This window comes from Mycteria americana, chromosome 13 (assembly GCF_035582795.1).
Source record: "Mycteria americana isolate JAX WOST 10 ecotype Jacksonville Zoo and Gardens chromosome 13, USCA_MyAme_1.0, whole genome shotgun sequence".
NCBI classification, from domain to species: Eukaryota; Metazoa; Chordata; class Aves; order Ciconiiformes; family Ciconiidae; genus Mycteria; species Mycteria americana.
Genome location: NC_134377.1, coordinates 10831890 through 10852468, shown reverse-complemented (window position 1 = coordinate 10852468; position 20579 = coordinate 10831890). Strand labels below are relative to the sequence as shown.

At 49.8% G+C, this 20579-nt stretch overlaps 1 protein-coding gene across 14 annotated transcripts; it reads left to right on the top strand.

The window, feature by feature from the left end:
• The first annotated feature begins 369 nt into the window (after nt 1-369).
• On the top strand, nt 370-20268 carry LOC142416506 (N-acetyllactosaminide beta-1,3-N-acetylglucosaminyltransferase 4-like). 14 transcript variants are annotated; one of them, XM_075516125.1, is made up of 16 exons: nt 370-576; nt 659-763; nt 998-1287; nt 1552-1727; nt 10441-10716; nt 10985-11095; nt 11234-11373; nt 11978-12216; nt 12981-13159; nt 13544-13667; nt 13887-14026; nt 14188-14277; nt 14565-14768; nt 15308-15395; nt 17302-17480; nt 18321-18455. In XM_075516125.1, exons 4-15 carry the CDS (start codon nt 1698-1700, stop codon nt 17460-17462), a joined length of 1782 nt encoding a protein of 593 aa, XP_075372240.1. In that variant the 5' UTR covers nt 370-576; nt 659-763; nt 998-1287; nt 1552-1697; the 3' UTR covers nt 17463-17480; nt 18321-18455. The 14 variants fall into 14 exon arrangements, 12 of the variants coding, with proteins under 12 accessions (XP_075372240.1, XP_075372245.1, XP_075372239.1 ...); XR_012777734.1 differs by lacking the exon at nt 18321-18455 and adding an exon at nt 15858-16050 and having other exon boundaries at nt 998-1727; nt 15308-15699; nt 17302-17406; XM_075516130.1 differs by having other exon boundaries at nt 1002-1727.
• Nucleotides 20269-20579: the final 311 nt, after the last annotated feature.

Sequence of the window (20579 nt, the reverse complement as noted above, 5' to 3'; positions counted from 1 at the left end):
TAGCCAGATGAGCAAAAATTGAAAATTACTGTCTAGTCAGCTCTGCTCCCCTTCACTGAAGCAGGTTAGAGACTGGGAATGAACAGGTGGGCTCAAGTACCATCTCTACAAGTCCAGGTGTCTGCGGAGTGTACATGTTTCTTCACCCTAAATAACCAGTGAGCCTGCTCTTCCACATTTTGCATAACATAATTTTCCAAATATATTGACATTCTGATGTGTTCCTAAAGTGATCAGACCCTTATTGTTGTTAATTATATTAAGCATAATAGTGAGAGTGAGCTAAGCAGACAAAGAGCTTAGCGAACTAAGCAGACAAACATCTGTTTATTTCTGCACCTACTTTTAACAGGCTAGTAATTCAAAGGTAGCCCTGGTATTTCTCCAAGAAAGGTAAAACTCTTAAGTCTGTAGGGGCTGCACCAATGCCTTGGGCCCTGATGGTCTTATTTTCTTGCAGGCTTGGATTTGGGGCTTTTGGCTGACACACTGCCGGGACAGTGGACTCCACAGAGCAGCACTGAGATTGGATAACACGGTATTCCCATGGAATTGATGTCAGTGTTAGGCATTGAGGTACTTAAGTCCATTTAAAAAAATGAAACAAATAGCATTTAATCTTTGCCTTTAATGACTGATTTTTGGTTTTCCCCGGTAGGACACTTCAGCTCTCTGTGCTTCAGTTGTCATCTCATTTGTATATTGGATTTTCTTGCCTAGTGGAAGCAGCATTGGGTGACTGAGGCTCTAGTTGAAGTGAAAGGTAATAGATGAGTGAAAAGAGGGATTTTATTTTAAAATCATTGCACGAGAGTTGATGATGCTTAATCTCATCCTTGTGATTGGTGGCTTTGACTTAGTATAGCTTATGAGAACTTTTGATGAGTCAGGCCTGTGGTCCCAGGAGAAGTTATAGCAGTTTTCTTACTCTGTTTGCATTTAATTTTTTTTAATATCTCTAGCTTAATCTCATATAAAGCATTTTGCCTTTTGGAAGGCAGTGATTCTTCACTGCTATTTAAACAGCCATAAACCAACACTTCAGCCTGACTTCACTCTTGACCAAGCATAGAAATGCCAATGTTACTGCAACGATGCTATCAAACCTCTCTGGGAGGAACAGTGCTATTTAAACAGCGATAAACCAACCCTTCAGCCTGACTTAGGTCTCGACGAAGCATAGAAATGCCAATGTTACTGCAACGATGCTATCAAACTTCTCTGGGAGGAAGCTGTGGCTGGAGAACACTGTTTCTTTACTACTGATTTTGTGGTGATTTCAGTGAGGTTGGTATTACTGTAGCTGATATGCCAAAAGACAGTTACTGATTATTTTGGTGGCTGATTCTGCTAATCCTTGAACAGTGCCAAAAGTCGACCTATTATTTGCTCTATGGAAATTATGCTAAATGAAACCACTGCTGTAAGGGAATTGGCAATTCAATAGGCAAACAGCTCAGGGCTCTCTTTATATGTAAAAGAATGGAAAGCAATACTCACTAGATTTTTTTTATTTTTTTTAAATTTATTTTAACCTGTATTTACCGTCAGGAGCTCTTCTATGCCTATTCTCATCCTGAGGACTTTCTCCTCCTGAGTGCGCTCATCACCAGAAGGTGGGCAGACAATGAATAGTTGGGTATTGGGGAAGTTTGCTGTGTGCAAACACAGAAGAGTCCCTGTTGTCATCTGGAGAGATGTTTAACATGTTCCTGTCTCGGAAAAAGGTGTGTGTATTACAAACCCCAACGCCTTTCCATCACAAAATGGAAACAAACCCACAAAAGATTAGACTCATCACACCTCTAAGTCCTACTGCTGCCTGCCCTTTTGACACTTCTTAAAAAGCCCATCTGTGACTCCTCCATCTCAACTGTAAATTCCTCATAGGCCTTGAAAGCCAACAGCTTCATTTTCAGTCAGGATAAATGGGGACCTGCTTGTCAAGAAAGCTTTGCTGGTGACCACCTCATTATCACAGCATAGATGCAGGATGTGGTGCAGGTGTATCCCCCAACTTCCAGCCCTCCAGGGCTGAGGAGGATTTATCTGAGCCCTGATGATCCCGCACCAGGAAGGCTAGAGATCTGCAGATGTTCTCTCACTGTTCTGTCTGGGGCTGGCAGCCTTCTCCTCTTGGGAGTGACTTGTCTGAGCCTTTCTCTCTGTGAATGTTCGAGTCATCTTTTGAGAATCTCTGGGCTTCAGCATGAGCTTTTGAGCACTCTGCCTTGGGTGGGGGCAGCAGAGGTCCTGAGAATCTCTTGCAAAGGAAGCCACACAACCACCTCTGCGTTAGGGCTAGTGTTGTCTCTGACATCTTCTCTTTCCTGTGCAGTCCAAGCTCAAGTTGTACAACATGTGATGCTAACCTGTTTAATGTCCCTCCCTTTTCTGAAGCTGCCCCATCTTCTCAGAGACGTGGGAAGAGCTTTTGAAAGAAGCAGCCTCTACATCTGCCTGAGGCTGGCAGGGAACCGACCGTATCGGAATAGATGAAAGGACAGTACCTGAGCAGCCACACATCCATAGGCTGCCTACAGAACCTTAATAAACTCTATCTGACAACATGAGTGGCCATTTGCTATATGAGCTTGCAGAAATGAGCATAATGCAGATGTCGGAAGTGCTTTGGTGATACAGTTGTGTCACTTTGTGCATCAGACTATCTGCAGTCGCTGTTTCTGTCTTGCTTACCTAGACATGCACTTACCATCTCATTCTGGCTCCTCAGTGATGTGCTGGTCATCACTTCCTGACCTCAGCCCTTTGACGTTTGATGTTCTGATATCAGCCAGCCTATCTGCCTTGCTGCATCCCAAACGCTTGTGGCAAAGCACCATTCTCTTTCAAGCCCATGTGAGGGGAACAGTGGCTTGCCACAGTTTTGCATAAGCTTCTGTCTCCCTGCTTCAAGCGTGCATCCCGTGTGTGTGGGCTCAGATTCTTGAGGTGAGCGGAGTCTGCGGGGCTGGCAGTACAATTCTGTGCCCCCGTGGGGAAGAACAACTCTCTTCTTTTTCAGGTTGCTCTTCCCATGACGTGAACTGGGACAGACCATCTGACTCACTTTAACATCTTGTTTGAGCTTCTGAGGAAATCTGTTTTCCTTTCCAAGGAAAACACTTTCATTTAGCTATTTACATATTCAGAAGGTGAAAGAAAAGATGTGCATGAGAGAGGAAACCGCAGGGAGTGGCCCTGTATAATCCTCCGGTTCAGCAAGGTTTAAGTGATTTGTGTCAACCATTGGAAATGGTGATGTCTAAGCCCTCGGGATGTAAATGTCTTCCTGCTTGTAGTGGTTTGCTGCCCCTGCCTGATAAGGTCAGCAGATGTTGCTTCTGCCTTGGGGATAAGCACATCCCCAGTCAGTGATCCTTTTCCATTCACTCTTCTTTCTCTATTAAAATTTAAGGATACGAGGTTGAAATTGTACCTTTTGGACCTTGGAAAAATCGGTAGACCTGGAACTAAGCACAGTAATTTGAGAGAGTGCCCCAGCACCAGTGTGTCTCTGCTTCTCACGGGGGTTAGCACTGAGACTTTCAGGACTGGCAGGTGCCTTTCCGATGCAGAAGACATCATGAGCAAATACCCACCTTTGGACTCACCCTGCTTGCATGAAGGTCACGCGGGTCAGAGAGGTGGTTTATTAAAACATCCTTTGAATTCAAGGTGTGCCAGTGTGGCATTAACAGAGAGCCGTGCTACTTGTGTTAACATCAGAAACCAGAGTAACGGTCTCAGATCCGCCCGCATCCTTCTGCCTGTCACCGCTATGTAACATCTCCATAGGAGCGTCTGAAATTGGTTCCATTTGGGAGGAATTCTTCCCCTGGCTCCAGCAAGGAGCTTGGTCCCTCTCTTCCTCTTGGGAAATGAGAACGTTTTTCTAGGACCCCCCCAGACTGGTGCTTTTTGGAGACTGGTAGCGACTCAGTTGATGTCAAGAAACCACTCTTCCTGGAGTCTGCGCAGAACAGGGCCAGTTTCCAGCAACAGGAGGAAGAAGAGCTACAGCTGCATCGGCGATAATGGCACCATCTTGAAGAACCACCACAGCAGAAGGGTGAGCTGGGCACTGATGTATTATGCATTGAGATGATTTGAAAGGAGGATGGAGGAGATGAACTGGTACCAAAATCCCTCACTCCAGCTCCTCTTGGGCTTTTCACAGCCTCGCAGAGAAGGAGCCCTGGTGCCACGGGGACGTAGGTGCTCAATCCAGCTGCAATTCCCTGGACATTCAGAGCACAAATCTGAGTACTCTTGAGCAAAGTCAGCCCTGCACAGGGCTGTGTGCTGGTAGGGACCACCATCAAGGAACACGGGATGGCAGCAGATAGAGCAGTAATCCTTTATTTGTGTTTTAAATGGGCATTTCAAGTCAACTATTTTTTTAATATAGATAAATAATGTTAATTTTTAGAACTGATTTTTTTTTAATAGATAAATAATGTTAATTTTGGAACTGATTCTAATGCTTAGACTGGCTTGAACTTTGTATGGTAATTTAGACTAAAATATTGTAGTATTATTCACCTTCCCATTCTTTTGGATAATCAGGAGTTGATATGAAATAAAGGAAAAACAAGTATATGACAAGTCCTATTGCTCCTAGGCCACTTGGGTGTCTTTGCTCTGTTACCAGGTCCAGGAGCAGTAATTAGCTCAGCCACGTTTCGGTGCGGTGGTTGCGTCTGAGCTAATCCAGCACGTTTCCAGCAGAGCTGGTGCTGGCCGTGAACCATGAACACTTGTAAATCTAAATCGGACTCTGGAGCTGTGTTGTAGAAGCCATAATAATTCAGCCTTCAGAAGCAGAGGCTGATTAGAAAACAATTTACCCCCTGGTGCACCCAAACGAGAAACCAGTTAGGAACTTAAGGAACAAAACTGCTTCACATCTATGAATAAAAATGGATGGGAAAGGAGGATATGTGCTGTTTCTAGTATCTTTAACATAAGGACCAGAAACAAGTAGTTCGATTTGCTGTTTAATAAAACACTAGGTTTTCAGTGCAAAAAATATTGTAAAAAAGAATTACATAGTAAAACAAGAATCCAGCAATATTAGTTTTATTTAATTTAATTTTAATTAAATTCCAAGTTCTATCCAAATCTAATGACAGAAAATGAGTAAAACCATTCTCCTACTAAGTAGCAAATATATCATTCATCCCTTTCAGTATTAAAATATAAAAGTTAAAAATCTGAATAAATATATATAAACTATATAATTGCTTAAATAAATTTATAAAAATAGATGTATTATATAAATTTATAAATACAATTCACTAGCAGAGGGAGAAGTACAAAATCAGTCTACTGACAACCAACTTTTCTTTTAAAAAATAATTGCAAGATAAAAATATAAATAACATTAAAATTACTGAAATCACGCTTTCCTTTTTGCTTATTTATGTCATGATTGGTTAATTAAATCAGCCTGACTTACATTAGTCCATCCTTTTTATATGCTGTTGCAAATAAAACAGTATAAATAGTTTTATAATAAATAAGATCAATAACTTAAGACATTCATCCTTTAAATATTAAATTAAACTAGATTATATAGTTATAATATGTAGAATAGCAAGTACATTATCAACGTTGTTCCTGGCATTAAACTGATCACATAACTACTGATAGGTCACGTTTAGCCAAGTCTCTGGTATCTTAAAGTTATTTTTTCATCCTGGCATATTACATTTCTGCTGAAGAGTACATTTTTGTTGTATTTTGCATAAATTGTTCATATTTCTGTAAAACCCACCAGATGTACGTCTTCTTATCTGCCATTTTCATCCTCTGGACCTGGCTATGATCCATCTGCGGAAGGTCCTCGTTCTTGCAGGTGTAAAGCGCAGCTCGTTCACTCAATGTCACATTTAGCTGATTGATATTTGCATCGACAAATCGAGTTAAATTCTTACCACAAATTAATTCTATATCGCTTCTCAGGTTTCGCAAAATGTTGTAAAAAATGTGGAAAATGCAGCAATCTGCATCAAAAGCTGGGCATTTGGGTATTTTCTTCACCATGTCTTTGGATTGGGAGTCAGCAGTTAGCCAGCTTGCAGTTTTGGGTGTTACAGAGCTACACACATTCTGTGGGGGAGGAAGAGGAGAGAGAAATTATTAATCTTTTGTTTTACATCTTTCCTGGTAGTTGCTTCACATTTTAATGTCTAGGCGCATACACACCTGTCTTTCAGTTTGTGTATGCTTGGGGGTTTTTTGTTATTGTTCAATAGCTGTATTAACACCTACGCTCCTTTTATTGAGTAGGTGTTGCACACTATCTGTGGCTATGATTGTGCAGTACTTTCTATCTTATAGCCTGCTTGGCTTTGTTTCCAGCTTTTCTAAGTCTTTTTTTTCTTTGCCACATAGGCAAAATTTATTCATGCAAGAGATTTGCTTTGACCTGAGCATATTTTCATCTGTTTCAGCAGAGATTATTTTGATTTCAAGAATGAATTCAGGGGAAATGTTTACATTGGTTTTTATCAATGTACTCTTGGGAACACGTTCCCAGGAACTGAAATTTGTCTGAAATATTGACACTTAGATTCAGCGCACATTTTACCATCTCCAAGGAATGGATGGGCTAAGCAGGATTTTCGGCAGAAGTGCTCCTGACTGCTCTAGTACTAGGATCAGACCAAAAAGCAAGGCACTCCTCTCCATGTTTCCAGTGATCTGACCAGTTTAATCCAAAAAGATGCCTACTTCAAGCCTAATGTGACTCGGGAGACCGAGAAAGAGCAATGCATTTAGTCTGGAAGATCACAGCTAGCAGTTAGCTGAGGTGAAGTTGCCCAAGCTTTCCCCAGCTGTCCTAGACATTGCTCCAACTCTGTCCTGAAGTAATGCAATATAAATGCTTTCCTTCTTGTATGGAATACAGAGAAGACACTATTTTAGGTTCTAACCCAAATATTTCTTTTCTGATCGTCTTTCTAGTGTTTTATAATAAGAGATTTCTCCACAGACATAGAGACACAGCAAATGCAAAATAGTACACTTACATAGTTTTTAAACAAGGTAGTCGCTTGCTTTTCTATCACTGATGCTAAGGGCTTTATTCTCGTAGTAAAATGTTTCTGTCTCTGTCCTGTAGCAGATTTGCTTTCTTCCAAGGTTGCTGTTGGTGCCAAGGAGCCCAAAGGAACCAGTGAACAGAAGAGGAAGATTGCGAACCTGTTGATCTCTGCATTCAAATGAAGAGGGGAAGACAAAAAAAAAAAAGAAAGAATACAATGATTAGTCTCAAGCCTCTACATAATTTTTGCAAAACTTCCTGGGTTTGTGCAGCGTGCTAAATTTCTGAAGCGTGTAGACGTTAAGTGACTGAGCTAGCGATGAACATCAACCAACGCAACCTTACAACGCGTAGCAAGGTTAAGTTGCACTCACCTGCTCGGTGTTTCATGGCAGGCTTGGAGAGCAGCTGACTTGGCCGAAAGCTAGCTGGATGTTGGTGTTCAAGCTGCCTGTTGCCTGGAGTGCTGTAGATGTGGACAGCCAAGCTGCATTTAAGTACCGTGGAGTTTTGCGTCAGTGGCTCCTCCATGGGTGTTTTTTTTTTTGTGGGTGATAGGTTGGGGTTTTTTCTTTTTTGAAAGATTACATCAAAAATTTGTTCAAATGCGTCTTCACTGATTGTGATCTAGATGCAGTTTCAGACTGACACAGATGGTGTCCCTTATCATCTATTTTACCAGGACCTCAGGACGCTTGGCTTAGACATCCCATCTAAGCCCTTGGGCTCTCCAAAATGTAGGATTTAGAACATAAACTCTGTTGTTTTTTTTTTTTAAAAAACATGGTTGGAGCATGCAAGCACATCATTGGTGCCCAAAGCCAGCAACCTTCTCCTGCAGGGTCAATGTAAGAGTGGGCTAACACTGGCAGTGAAAAAGCCATGAGGGGCTCGTGTGCAAGCCAGGTCAGGCTCCAGGTCAACATATATATCCTTTGACTGGATGTCTGCAAGACCCTGTCCCCGAGGTGTGACCCCCTCATGTAACCCAGCAGAGGACATCCAGGATCCCTCCTCCCCATCTCTGTCACCCTTCTCTCTAACTCCCCTGAGGCTATTTTCCATTTCCAGTAACTAAATGCAGGAACTTCTCATACATGCCAAAACAGAAAAATTGTTCCTAAGATTTACAAGTATGAGGCTGTGATCAGAAGAGGACCCGCAGAACTACTGGTAGTTTAGGGCAGAGGAAACCCCTAGGAGCATACCTTTGTGAAAACGCAAAGTGACACACATGCTTGTGCTTCCCACCTCTGTGATAAAAGATATGCCTGAAAGGTAGTGATGGATTGAAAGATGAACATCTGTCAAGCCACCAGAAAACCTTCAAGGAACAACAGCTTGGTGTCAAAATAATCAGTTCTCTTTTCCACATGAAATAATCTGTCTCTGAAAATAAAAAGCTTGGTGTGCGCGTGAACTCATCTGAAGCACTTGGGACTGGTGCAAAGACTGTTCTCCAGGCTGGACTGATTCCCAAGGATTGGAATGGGAACAGGCATTTCCCCTGTACCATCTTGCACTCAGGTCCCACCACCCTGTAACTTCAGGCCTGAGTTGTTTGCTTGAAGCCACAATAATGGAGATTCACAAACTGAACGTGGTTCTGCCACGTGCTGTGAGGGAGCCCTGGGCACCCAAGCAGAGGGGTGCAGCCATCCCGTAGGGATGCATTTCTTCTTGCGCGACCTACGTTCCCAGGTGCTAAATAACGCAAAGAAAGAGAATGAGTTATCATGGCCTACGGCATGAGGCAGCAGACAGTACAGCACAGCACTGGAGAAGAATCAGAAAAGGACAGTTCTGGCAGACACTTTTTTTAATTGAGGTTTTAATTATTATTTGGAGGTAACAAGGAGGGAGAGAAGTTTCTTTGTGCAGGGTGTTCTTTAGGAACATCCCTACAAAGACAATGATGGGTGCAGATGGCTCCTTTCAGGTAGAAGGGTGATCTTGGAGAGTTGCTTGTTTGGAAGCACCGAAAAAGCAGAGAGGTGCAGCTGGTTAGTGCCCCACGGTGCGTTGCAAGATGTGTGGAAGGTGCGTGAGCTTGCACATACAAGAGACCATCGGGCATCGGGCCCTGCCAGTCCCCTTCTAGTTGCCCCAGATGGGTACAGCCAGGGAGGACAGTTGAGGAACCACAGCCGGTCTTCCTCCGAGAGCAGGGAACATCTCTTTGTGCAGCACTGATGGCAATGGGGCCCAGTTACTTGTAACAGGGGTACAAATAAGAGAAGCAGTATTCTTACAGTTTGGCTTTTCCCCGAAACATGATTCAACCACTGGTAACGCTTTTTCAAAGATTTTTAGAAGATTCTACTTCATTTTTGACTGAGCTGAGGATAGCAGTTTGCCTGGTTATTCCACTCCATGGCATGCCACTATCTCTCCGCATGTGCATGCTCTGCACATCCTTTCCTATCTGTACACAGCTGTGATAAGCTGCTGAGCTGATAAGGGAGCAGATTGGCATCCGTCCTGTAAAACCCAACCCGAGTGGAAGTTCAGCTTTCCACCACGTAACTGCCAGATGCCGCAGAGCATCTGCAATTCATTTGGTGAAATTTTGCTGACACAGGCTGCTCTGTAGGCTCCCTAAAATGGAATTTGTAGCCATTGCCTCAACACCTATTGCTGGAAAAAGCAAATAAACCTCAGAGTGCAGGGACCTGAATCTGACCCAAGACGGAGCTGTGGCTTTTGTTCCTGGGGCTCATCTACTTTTTCCAAGTGTAGGAGCTGGTATTTTTAGCTGTGAACTTTGTTTTCCGATGGCCTTGCGCTGTTGTGGCAGCAGCGGCGGCCTCCATGTGAGTGAAGAGCGGCACTTTTACAGCTAACTGAGAACCTGACTGCTTCCTCCCCGAAACTTGAGTGACACTCAGGATGTAGATAAGTGAAATGGCAAATGCCATGCCACAGGTCCTTGGCCAGGGGACAGGGCTGATGCTGCACCCTGCAAACGCTGCACAAGGCCGCCCGCTCTTTCCCTGGTGGAGAGCAGCCCCCAGAGCCCTGGGGGGGATCCGGAAAAGCCAGAGATTTATTCCCAGCCTGAGGAATTCGGCACCGTCCCAGGCTCGCTCCACAGTCCCCAGGGCATCCGCGTCGGTCCCCAGGGCATCTGGGTCCCCGCCATCTCCTAGCGACGGGGACGCGTGCCGCCGAGCCAGGGAATTCCCTGCCGGGCTGGGGCTGGATGGCAGCGCCCGGCCGCTGCAGCGTCTCGGCTGCTTTTTGGGAGCACCTGCGGCGCCTGCGTCTGCAGGACTTCCCCTGCGGCCTTGGCAGCTGGGTAGGAGGCCAGCGGGGCACAGCTGTGGGATGTGGCAGGGTGTCTGTGGTCTGCAGGGCTGTCGCTGCCTCTCCCCTTTCCCTCTCTGCAGAATAAGTCCCGCTTCGATGCACGTACGAGCCCCCGCGGAAGCCAGCCGGGGCCGGGGGCAGACCCAGCCGGGCAGGAGGAGGCCATGCCGCTGGGCGAGGAGAGCCCTGAGGCGCTGATGGGGCTGCTGAGTGACCAGCACAGCCCCTGGGCCTTGCCACCGGACTGCAGCCCCCAGGACCAGCACCTGCGGGAAATGGCCGTGCTGGCACCCAAGCTCGTCCGTGGTTCCCGCGTCTTCCGTGTCCTCAGGTCCCTGCGGATCGTTGGCAAGGCAGTAAGTGCGGCTGCTGGTGCCCATAAAGCTACCCATCCCCAGGCCAGGAAACCATGTCTTCCTGTTGGGAGGGAAAACATCCTGGGAAAAGGACACCTTCCCCGATGCCACTATTGCAGCTGGGGTAGAGCTGCTGGCTCCCCCACCCAGCGTGTTGCACTGATCTGTGTTTGTTACACATATGTCACGTGGATCATCGCTACACGTCCATGTCACCTTGGCCACGAGGTGGCTCGAGGGCACGTTGGCCAAACCGATCTCTTTGCAGGTGGAGGAGGTCGACAAGGGTCTGTTGCAGTTACAGCAGCTGGAGGAGCTCATCCTCAGCGCCAACCAGATCAGCAGGATAACCTCGGCCAACCTGCCCCGGACACTGAAGGTGAGCGAGCAGTGCCTTGCAATGGCAGGACGGGGAAGGAGGTCCCACCTGGGAATGCAGCGCAAGCTGAGCAGCTCGAAGGAGTGCTAGCAATGGCTCATTGCAAAGGGTGTTTGTTGTTCCCTCCGTCCCGGGCAGGTCCTGGAGCTCTGCTGTAACGCTGTGGCTGATCTGTGGGACCTGTGTGCTCAGCCTCCTCCGGAGCTGCAGCACTTGGGGCTGGGACACAACAGGCTGTGCGGCCCTTCGCAGGACAAGTACCTCACTGCGGACTTCTGGTAATGCCACAGGCTGAACGTGGGCTCCTGAAAGGGAGGTGGGCAGATGTGAACAGATGACCTCAAGCCATCAAGGTGGCCTATGCTAAGAAATTACAGCCCTTCAGCAGAGTTGTTTCTTTGCTCTGTGTCCAACACCTGTGCAGAGCGCTCTGTCTCTGTTCGCTGTCTCATGCTTAGAGGGTGTCTTGATCTGTGGCCAAGGTGTGGAATGGGGACATCACCTGGGGAACTGCCTTGATACCCTGCCCACTGCAGTTCCTGCGTCCCTGGGCAGATTCCTTTTACCGTGCCCTTCCCGAAGGCCCTGCTGGGAGTCTGCCCTCAGAAGGATCTAAATCTTAGGCTGCATCACCAAATGATGCAGTGGGATGGTTAATGGATGCTAAAAGAACGTGGTTTTGAGTTGTGGAGCAGACTGGCAATGGACCATATGGTTCAGGAATTTGGAACTGGCCTTTTGAGATTGAGCCATTGGATTCCCCAGTTTGACCCAGTCTGTGCCGGGGAAACACAATTTTTGTTTCTTTTTTTGACTCAGGGCAGTAGCTCTCTATCCTCGGATGCTTTTTGCCTAACTTTCTTCTCTGGGTTCTCTCCTTAGGCCAAATCTTGTCTCCCTTGACCTGAGCTTTAACAACTTCACAGATCTGCTGGGGCTGGTCTCTCAACTGTCCAGTCTGCAGAAGCTCCGCATCCTGGTGCTCCAAGGAAACCCACTGGCTCTCATTCCCACTTACAGAGGATTCCTCGTGGACAGCCTGCCCAAGCTCTCCATCCTCGATGACATCCAGATAGGGCCTGACGAGAGGCACCAGTTCCACGGTTTGGCGAGGCAGCCAGGTGAGCCTTTGCCTTTGAACCTGGCCGTGCTGACCCTGTGATTCAGGAGGTGGTTTCATCGTGGTTGAGCTAGGAGTCCTTAGGGCAAACTCTGGATCCAGTATTGACTTCCTTCTTGCCTCTCCTCAAATAGAGATCGTTCTCTGTGCCTTTTTACCCCACCAGTACAAGTGGGGAGACAGGCAGAGGACCCTGCAGCAGTGTAATTACAATTGAGGTAATTTTAGCCTTAGTCAGGTCCAAAGATTGCAGGAACAACCTAATCCTAGCGCTGCCTCGCTGTCACAGCCTGCCCCCATCTTTGCTTTCTAGACGTTTGGTTTCAGACAGTGCATTTCCCTCTCAAGCTGCTGAAAGGGGAACATCTCCACTAGGGAAGATGCCCACATGCGTGCTGCACTGCCAGCACGGAGCAGTGCCACCTCTGGCACATCCCCGACTGGGACGAGGGCAGGGGCCTGGGGACACCCGGGGGGGGAAGCCCCCCTTGATGGCCCCTACTCAATGAGTTTATGCGCTGGATGTGCTCTTTGGAGTCTAAAATGTTAACCAGGGAGTCAAAGCAACCAAGGCAGGAGATGTTTGCGTGGCTTTGGAGTGACCCCATGTGGCAGTGGCTTGTCACAGCGTTAGCACAGGGTGGCAGGAAGGGATGCCAGCTGGTGGGACACGGCGTCCTGGATGGAGGCTTCCGCTTGCTCTGTACCTTCCTCGCTCTGGAGGGAGCACGCTGCAGCTCCATAGCAGGATTGTCTTCCTTTTAGAGCTGGTCAGGAGCGAAGCACAAGTGGTTGTGAGCATTGGGGAAATCAAGGGAATCCCTGATCCCAGCGCTCATCAGCAGCTGGAGGTTGGCTCTGAGGCTCCGGTGATCGCCTACAGCTACTGTGTGATGTACGAGTTTGCAGAGGGAGAGGAGATCGAGGACGGTAGCAGTGTTGAGGTTTGTGCTTAACCGAGCTCCTGAAAGCAACAGGCCGTGGCAGGTCACAGCAAGGGGGACTTCACCTCCAGGCTGCGGAGTGAGACCGTTCATAACGGACCTGGTGTGGGCAGCAGCAGTACTGGGGACAGAATTCATGCGTGGCCACATCTGGCAGGACAAGTCCCTGCTGGCCACATTCCCTGTCCTTCTCGGGGAGCCCAGTGCTTGCTCTGCACGTGGGAGTGTGTTCACAACCCCCTGCCCGCTGACTGCGGCAGAGCCCTTCCCTGGTGCTGGTGCCTCTTCTTCCCATGATGGGGTGGGCTGGGGAACGGGATTTCGGAGGTCCTGATGCAAAACACAACCAGGCATGTCCTGCCAAGAGATCCCTCTCTGTTCCAGGTAACAAAAATCCATCAGCATCCCATGGTGGCCACCCTGGATGTGGACAGCTCTGCTCGGGACATGAGGGAAACGAAGGGCCAGCAGGAACCTGCAGCCATGGAAGAGCCCAAGGCTCACTCTGGTAATGAGGAATTACAAATCCCCTGCCCCACTGCTCAGGGCAGGTTTATGGCTCTTCCTGGCATGTGGTGGCATCGGGACATCCCTCGCAGCGTCAGCTGCAGCTGGGCTGTTACTGAGACCGGTGGATAATGAATTCGCGTTGCTCATGTCCCAGGGGTCCTTCCTGTCCTCAGGAAGGAGAGGTCTCTCCTCAGAGCTTTTTTGTGTCCCTGCACAGCAAAGGTGTTTGTCACCCCCGGCAAGCCCTGGGCAGATGTCATCAACTGCAGCTACAGGAAGGAGCATACTGCCAAGGACTTAGTGGGGCTGAAGTCCTACCTGGCGTCTGGAACGATCGTCTCGGTCATGGAGGAGAAGGTGAGTGTGTGGCAGAGCTGGATGAAAGGGGAAAGAGCTGCTGGGAGGCCCAGCAGTGGTATTGTGTTCCCTTGGGGAGGCAGCCCGGGATGGCGGTGACCCCAGACCAGGGTCCTTGGGGTGTCCCAGCCCCTGCAGCACCAGCTCCTCTCTCTGGGCAGGTGGTCTCATGGCCTGTCAATGCTGATCCAGAAGAAAATGCAGTCACAAAGGGGAAGGCAAGAAAGGGGCTGCAGAAGGATGGTACCAAGGTAGGATGCTGGGAGAGAACAATGCCTAAACACCATCTGAGCTGCAAAAATAGCGGTGGGGGAACGAGGGCCCTTCTCCTGGGCCAGTTTCGTGTGTCAGAGAATCTCCCCTCCATCCCAGACCTCTCGGCAAAGTGCCCCTTGCTATCGGAGGAAGGCAGCAGTGGTTTTACACACATCTCGGTCTGGATGCAGTGGTGGGCAAGGGGCTGGTTGGGGTTGCTTGCTGTCTGATAAAGGGACCCCAACCCTCTGCTGAGGCTTGTCCCTGTGCTGGTGCCCTGCAGGTTCCTGTGCCCAGGGACAAGCAGAAAAAGAAGAAGGAGAAGCCATGTGAACTCCGCAGCGACCCTCCCATTCGGAGGACCCTGGGCACCAGGAGGGTGACCCTGGAGACCCTGCTGGCCACTGAGGACCTGGTGGCAACTGTGTGTGACTTTGGGATCCTGATCACTGAGCAGCCTCTGCAGCCAGCAAGTCTGGAGGCGAAGGTAAGCAGTGTGTCCCGGGGCAGGGCAGTGAGGCAGGGCTGCCAGGGACGGGCAGTGCTACAGGCTGGGGTTCAGCATGTCCTGCCCTGCAGCTGGCCCAGGCATGCGTCCCATCCATCCCTCAGTTCTCCTCTCCATAAAATGGGGCTGAAGTAATCCTGCCTAAGCACCATCCATCACTGCTGGTATTGTTACTTAATGTTGATATTAGCAATGAGTACTGCTACTTTTTATAGGCCAAGATTAAGAAAATAGATGAGTTTATTTTTTCCATCTGAGAATGTGAAAGCAACCACTCGTGCTTCCTCTGATGCTCTCTCTCTCTCAGCATGGCAACATGCACCAGCTGTACAGACACTTTCTATTTCCCGGATTCTTTTCTCCGGGCAGCCCCACCACTGTGCTCCTGCTTCCCCTCACCCCTTTCCTTTGCCCTTTAAATCCTGGTGACACAACTCAGATGGTGATGGCTGTCACAGGACTGAATGTGGGCAGTGAATTTCAACACAGTCTAACTATGGAAACATCTCTCTCCGCAGGACAGGAAAAAAGGCAAAGACAAGAGCAAGAAACCAAAAGCAGAGACAGAGAGTCAGGCCAGCCGGAAAACCACGGCGTCTGCCAAAGGTGATGGAGACTGGAGCTGGCTGGGCAGAGGGTGGCGTGTGCGAGAGCAAACACCAGCAGTGCCTGGCTGGGAGGCAGCCGCAGGTCCCCGCCACCCTGCCAGCTCTGCCCAGCAGGGCACTTACATCCTGAGCGTCAGGCTGTGAATACATCCATTGACTGCGGGGGCGTGGAGACACACACCCGGACGCCTTGTTGAATCAGTGTCTGAACAAGCACCGAGGGTGGGCTGCCAGCTGTCCTGGGAGCGACACACACCTACCAACTCTGTGTGCCAGGGGAGAAGGGCAAAGCAGATTTTTGGGTGAGAGATGTGCTGCCCACTGTGTCGGCTGCCAAATGTGGCCAGTGGCGCGGGCAGCTGGGGGGAGTGCTGTCTGGGATGCATAATCAGGTCCTCATCGTTTCCAACTCGCATCTCACAGCACTTTGTAGAGGGGATTATTGTTCTTTCTGGTTTAGAGATGAGATGCACGGAGCCCCAGGTGCCCCAGCTGGCCCACGGCGGGGCTGGGAACAGACCCTGGTCTGCTGTCACCCATGAAGAGACCATCCTGACCCCTGATGGGTGTTCCCTGCCTCCCTGCCTCACAGTCTGCTCAGCCAGCAGCATTGCTTAAACCGCTGGAGACAAACCTCACACTACCTTTTGCAGGTTATTTTTCCAGCAATCTTGTTTTGACTACAAAAATAGCACTGCCAGCACATCGGAGGGGTAATGCAAGAGCAGGAGGAAGTGGGGGAGGGAAGGGGTGGCAGGGTGACGCTGAAAAGCTGTTCATGGGTCGAGGAGAGCATGGAGCAGGCCAGGCCTCCACAGCACTGCTTGGAGCTACCAAAGGAGCCTCATGTCCCAGCTCCGGCATCAGATTTATTCATTAATTTAAGAGAGCAGTTAACCCCCTTCCCAAGAGCTCCGGGATGCTTTTCCATGCCCTGTCACCCATGGCGAGGTCCCCGTCTTTGGGGAGGATCTCAGAGCCCTGCAGCCCTAGGCTGTGTCTGCACTCGAGGAAGCCTGACCAGCTTCCCAGCTACCTGAAAAGAAGAAAAAAACCTCCTTGAATTATTGTTCTCCGCAAGAAGATGCATTTGCAATACATACTCAGACTGCTGCTGAAGCAGGGAGCTGCTGTCAAACAAATGAGCTTTTTTACTTCGTTTCCACCCCACTGCCTGTGGTCAGCGTGCATGCAGGAGGTCTTCCCTTCAGCTTGAGCGAGAATGAACATTTTCTGCAGGGGTTGTGAGGCCAGAGATGGTGTTGGGTGCACAGAAAGCCGCCGACTGATGCAGGAAACCCAGAGAGATCAGAGACGCGTGCTTAATTTGGTGTCCCCTTATGCCTGTGCAGGTGGAAGCTGGATGGCTCCCAGCCCTCGCTCCGCTGCAGCCGTGCGTCCAGCGAGGCTGCGTAGGGACCGGCACTCTCACAGCCGGGAGCTGAGGCTGATTTGCATCCCTCGGTCGGCAATGCACACAAATAATAAGTCCTCTCAGAGGAATTGGGATCCCTTCCAGACAGCTCAAAGAGGAAAGGCAGCTAGCTTTGTCTTGAGCAAACAATTTGCCCGGACATTGAAGGATGTCTTCAGAAGTAGTCTCACGTAGGTCTCATTTTACCCCACACTTGATTTCCCAGGATTCTTGAAATGATTTATTTCTGCATCTTTCTTTTTTCATAGGAATTATACAGGAGTTTAACAACAAAAAGCAAAGTTGCATGCAGATCAATTGCCTGCTTAAAGATGCTTTTTGGCCTTCTTACCCAAAGCCATATTCAAATAGGTTTTCCCTCAAGGCCCGGAAGTCAGTATTAACGTGGTGGGCATTTCCCCGCTGCACACTGCTGCCTTTAGGGTGATTTACTCTGTAAAGATAGTGACAGATTTACTTCTTTCCACAGGAAAAAGAAAAAACAAAGACTCCGCTGAATTGGAGGAGGGTGGAGGGCTCCAGCTGGTGCCACTGACGGTTCAATTCCAGATGCAGCTGCTTCGGTGGCCCTCGGCAGCCGGTACCCAGAGCCAGGAGAGCATGGCGGTGGCAGCGGGGAAGACGCAGTAATGTGTCCTTAGCAAAAGAGTGAGTGGGAAATAAAACCCACAGGGACGCCGCGTGGATTCTGGTTCAGCTGAATCGCCAGAGCTGGGAGATACCACAGGGCTCGTGATCGCCTGGGGCTGCCGAGCTTCTGCAGGAGCTGCAGCGTGCGGGGGCCGGTGTGGGGTGTGCAGGGCGTGCAGCGTGGGGTGGGCAGCGCGCGGTGCTCGTGTGGGGTTTGCAGGGTGGGCTGTGCGATGTGCGGGGCTCGTCTGCGGTGTGCGGGCTGGGCCGTGCAACGTGCAGGGTGCAGCGCCCGGTGCGCAGGGCCCGGCGCCCGCTGCAAGGCCCCTCTCCGCCCGCGGGCGGGGCGGGGCCGGGCGGGGCGGGGCGGGGCTGGGCTCCTCGGGCGGCGCGTGGCGGCGGCGCGGAGCGGCGGCGGCTCCCGGTGAGTCTCGGCGGCGGCGGCTCTGCAGACCGGGGAGAGGGGGGGTTGCGCCGTGGAGTGCCGTGCCGTGGAGTGCCGTGCCGTGCCGTGCCGTGCCGGGCTGGGCTCCGAGCCCGGACTGCGCGCCCGGGGCCGGGCGGGCTCTCCCCGGGCCGGGGGCGGTGCGGCTCCCCGCGGGCTCCCGAGCCCTCCCGAGGGCGAGCGGCCGCCGCGCCCGGAACAGCGGCCCCGTCCTCGCCGGCAGCACCTGGTCTGGGTGAGACCCACGAAACAACGTGAGGGGAAACGCCGAGACCCGTCCCGGCGGCTCCCCGGGATGGGTCGTGCGCTCCGTCCCTGCGTGACTGCGGGCGTGGGAGTGCTGCGAGGGCAAATGGAAAGTGTGAGTACGCGGGTCTAACTCATGAACGGTTTGCCTTTCTGTGACTGCGCAGGGCCTGGGTTCTGCACCGGAGGTTGCCATGCATCCCAGGATTAAAAACCTCGTGCTTTACGTCTTTTCCATCACGCTGCTGGTGTGTTTTTTGTACATGAAGAAAGAGGCAAAGTTGGCAGCGTCGTCAGCGGACCAGAAAGTGGATGTAGCGAATCACAACCCGAAGTCTTTGGTTCTGGACAATGCTGAACCCAGCAAGTGTCTGCCAGACTTGACCCTTGGCAATTTTTCTCTCGCCCTCCCAGAGCTTCACCGTGTCTTCTTAACATACAAGCACTGCCGGAACTTCTCGGTCCTGCTGAAGCCTTCCAGGTGTAGCAAAGAGACGTTCCTCTTGCTAGTGATCAAGTCTTCCCCGATCAACATAGACCGGCGGGTGGCGATCAGGAACACGTGGGGGAAGGAGGTCTCCATCGGTGGCAAGCGCATCAAGCTGGTGTTCCTTCTAGGGCGCTCTGAGGCCAAAATCCAGGTACAGCCCCTGCACCAGCTGCTGGCTTACGAGAGCCAGGAGTTTGATGACATCTTGCAGTGGGATTTCATTGACAACTTCTTCAACTTGACCCTCAAGGAGCTGCATTTCCTCCGCTGGTTCATGGAGGACTGCCTGCATGCCAGGTTTGTGCTGAAGGGCGACGATGATGTCTTTGTCAACACTTATAACATTGTTGAGTTCCTTCAAGAACTGGACCCTGAACAGGATCTCTTTGTTGGGGATGTGATTGCCAATGCCCGGCCCATCAGGAACACCAAGGTCAAATACTTTATTCCAGAGTCCATGTACAGAGCCCCCTTCTATCCTCTCTATGCGGGTGGAGGGGGCTATGTGATGTCTAGAGAGACAGTACGCCGCCTCCAGAGCACTGCAGAGGACATGGAGCTCTTCCCAATAGATGATGTCTTTGTGGGAATGTGTCTGGCAAAGATGGCAGTGACCCCAAAGAACCACGCTGGCTTTAAGACTTTTGGGATCCAGAGACCTTTCAATCCTTTTGATCCTTGCTTGTACAAAGAGCTGATGATTGTGCACAAACTAAACCCAACCGAGATGTGGATCATGTGGACGCTGGTAAAGGATGACAGCATTAGGTGTGCAGTGTCAGTAACGCACAACTACAGAAGGGGTTGGAAAAGAAGCTACTGATGAGCACAGCGGGATTGTGACTGGTAGCAGATACAGGGTACTTTAAAAATCAGGTTGTGGTAGAAACGTGTCCTCTACTAACAGACTGTACTTGAGCCATAGAGTTTTGTTTTGCAGTAAGACTTTTTCTATCGGTGGGTTACCGAAGCAGTTGGATTCTCACGGGGTGGGGATGGGACCGGTAGCTCGGTGAGACACGGCACAGGGGACTCAGCTCGGTTCCTCCCAGGCAGACTGGAGCCAGGGGAAGTCACAACTGCCACAGGGACATGAGTGAGGTGCCACTTGCTATGGAGGCTCCGCAATGCCGAGGCTGGTGCGTGACCACCAGCCAAATTCAATCTTGTGTAGGCAAGCTAATGATGACTAATGAGTGACAGAGCACTTGAAACTACTTGAAGGGGTGGTAGAAAGGCCAGTGTGTGCTGCTGGGTCCACTGCAGTGCAACTCCGCTGTCCCAGGCCAGCAATCCCTCAGGTCCTACTGGACAGCAGAAGAAGGGAGTGGAGTGGGGCAAAAAAAAGCCTCAAAAATGTATTCCCTTAACATAGCATGATGATCCAAGGGACTGGGCTCTGACTTGAGCCCTTTGGATTTTACAGAAGTTTATTACAGGTTTACTTGCACTGGAAGCTTTTGCACAAACACTTTCTGACTGGTTTTGAGAGGAGCAATAATCACGGTGGTAGTTATAGTGACTGTAGCTTTTCATGTTGTGTGGGAGGTGTTTGGGTTTTTTTGTTGTTGTAATGTTGGGTATAAATAAAATACAGTTTTGAAAAGTGTTTTCACAGGAGTATTCTTGTGTCTCCTGAAAGCTAAGAGAACTAAAAGCCAGAGAAGAATGAGCTCTGGTGCTGGGCATTTGCATTAAGGAATCATTGATATTAAAGAGGATGAGGTTGTGGCAATGGAAACTTGCCACTTCCTTTGCTGTGAGCAGCTGCCGTTCTCTGCCACTGTCCAGACAGGATGTATTGATACAGAAGCGATTAATCTATGTGTGTGCTGGAGTCACTAACTTGAGGAAAGATCAAATGTGAAACTAAGATTTGGTGATACTTTTTATGAAGCTTGTCAGCTTCAGGGTGCCTCGCTGCAAGATCAGAAGC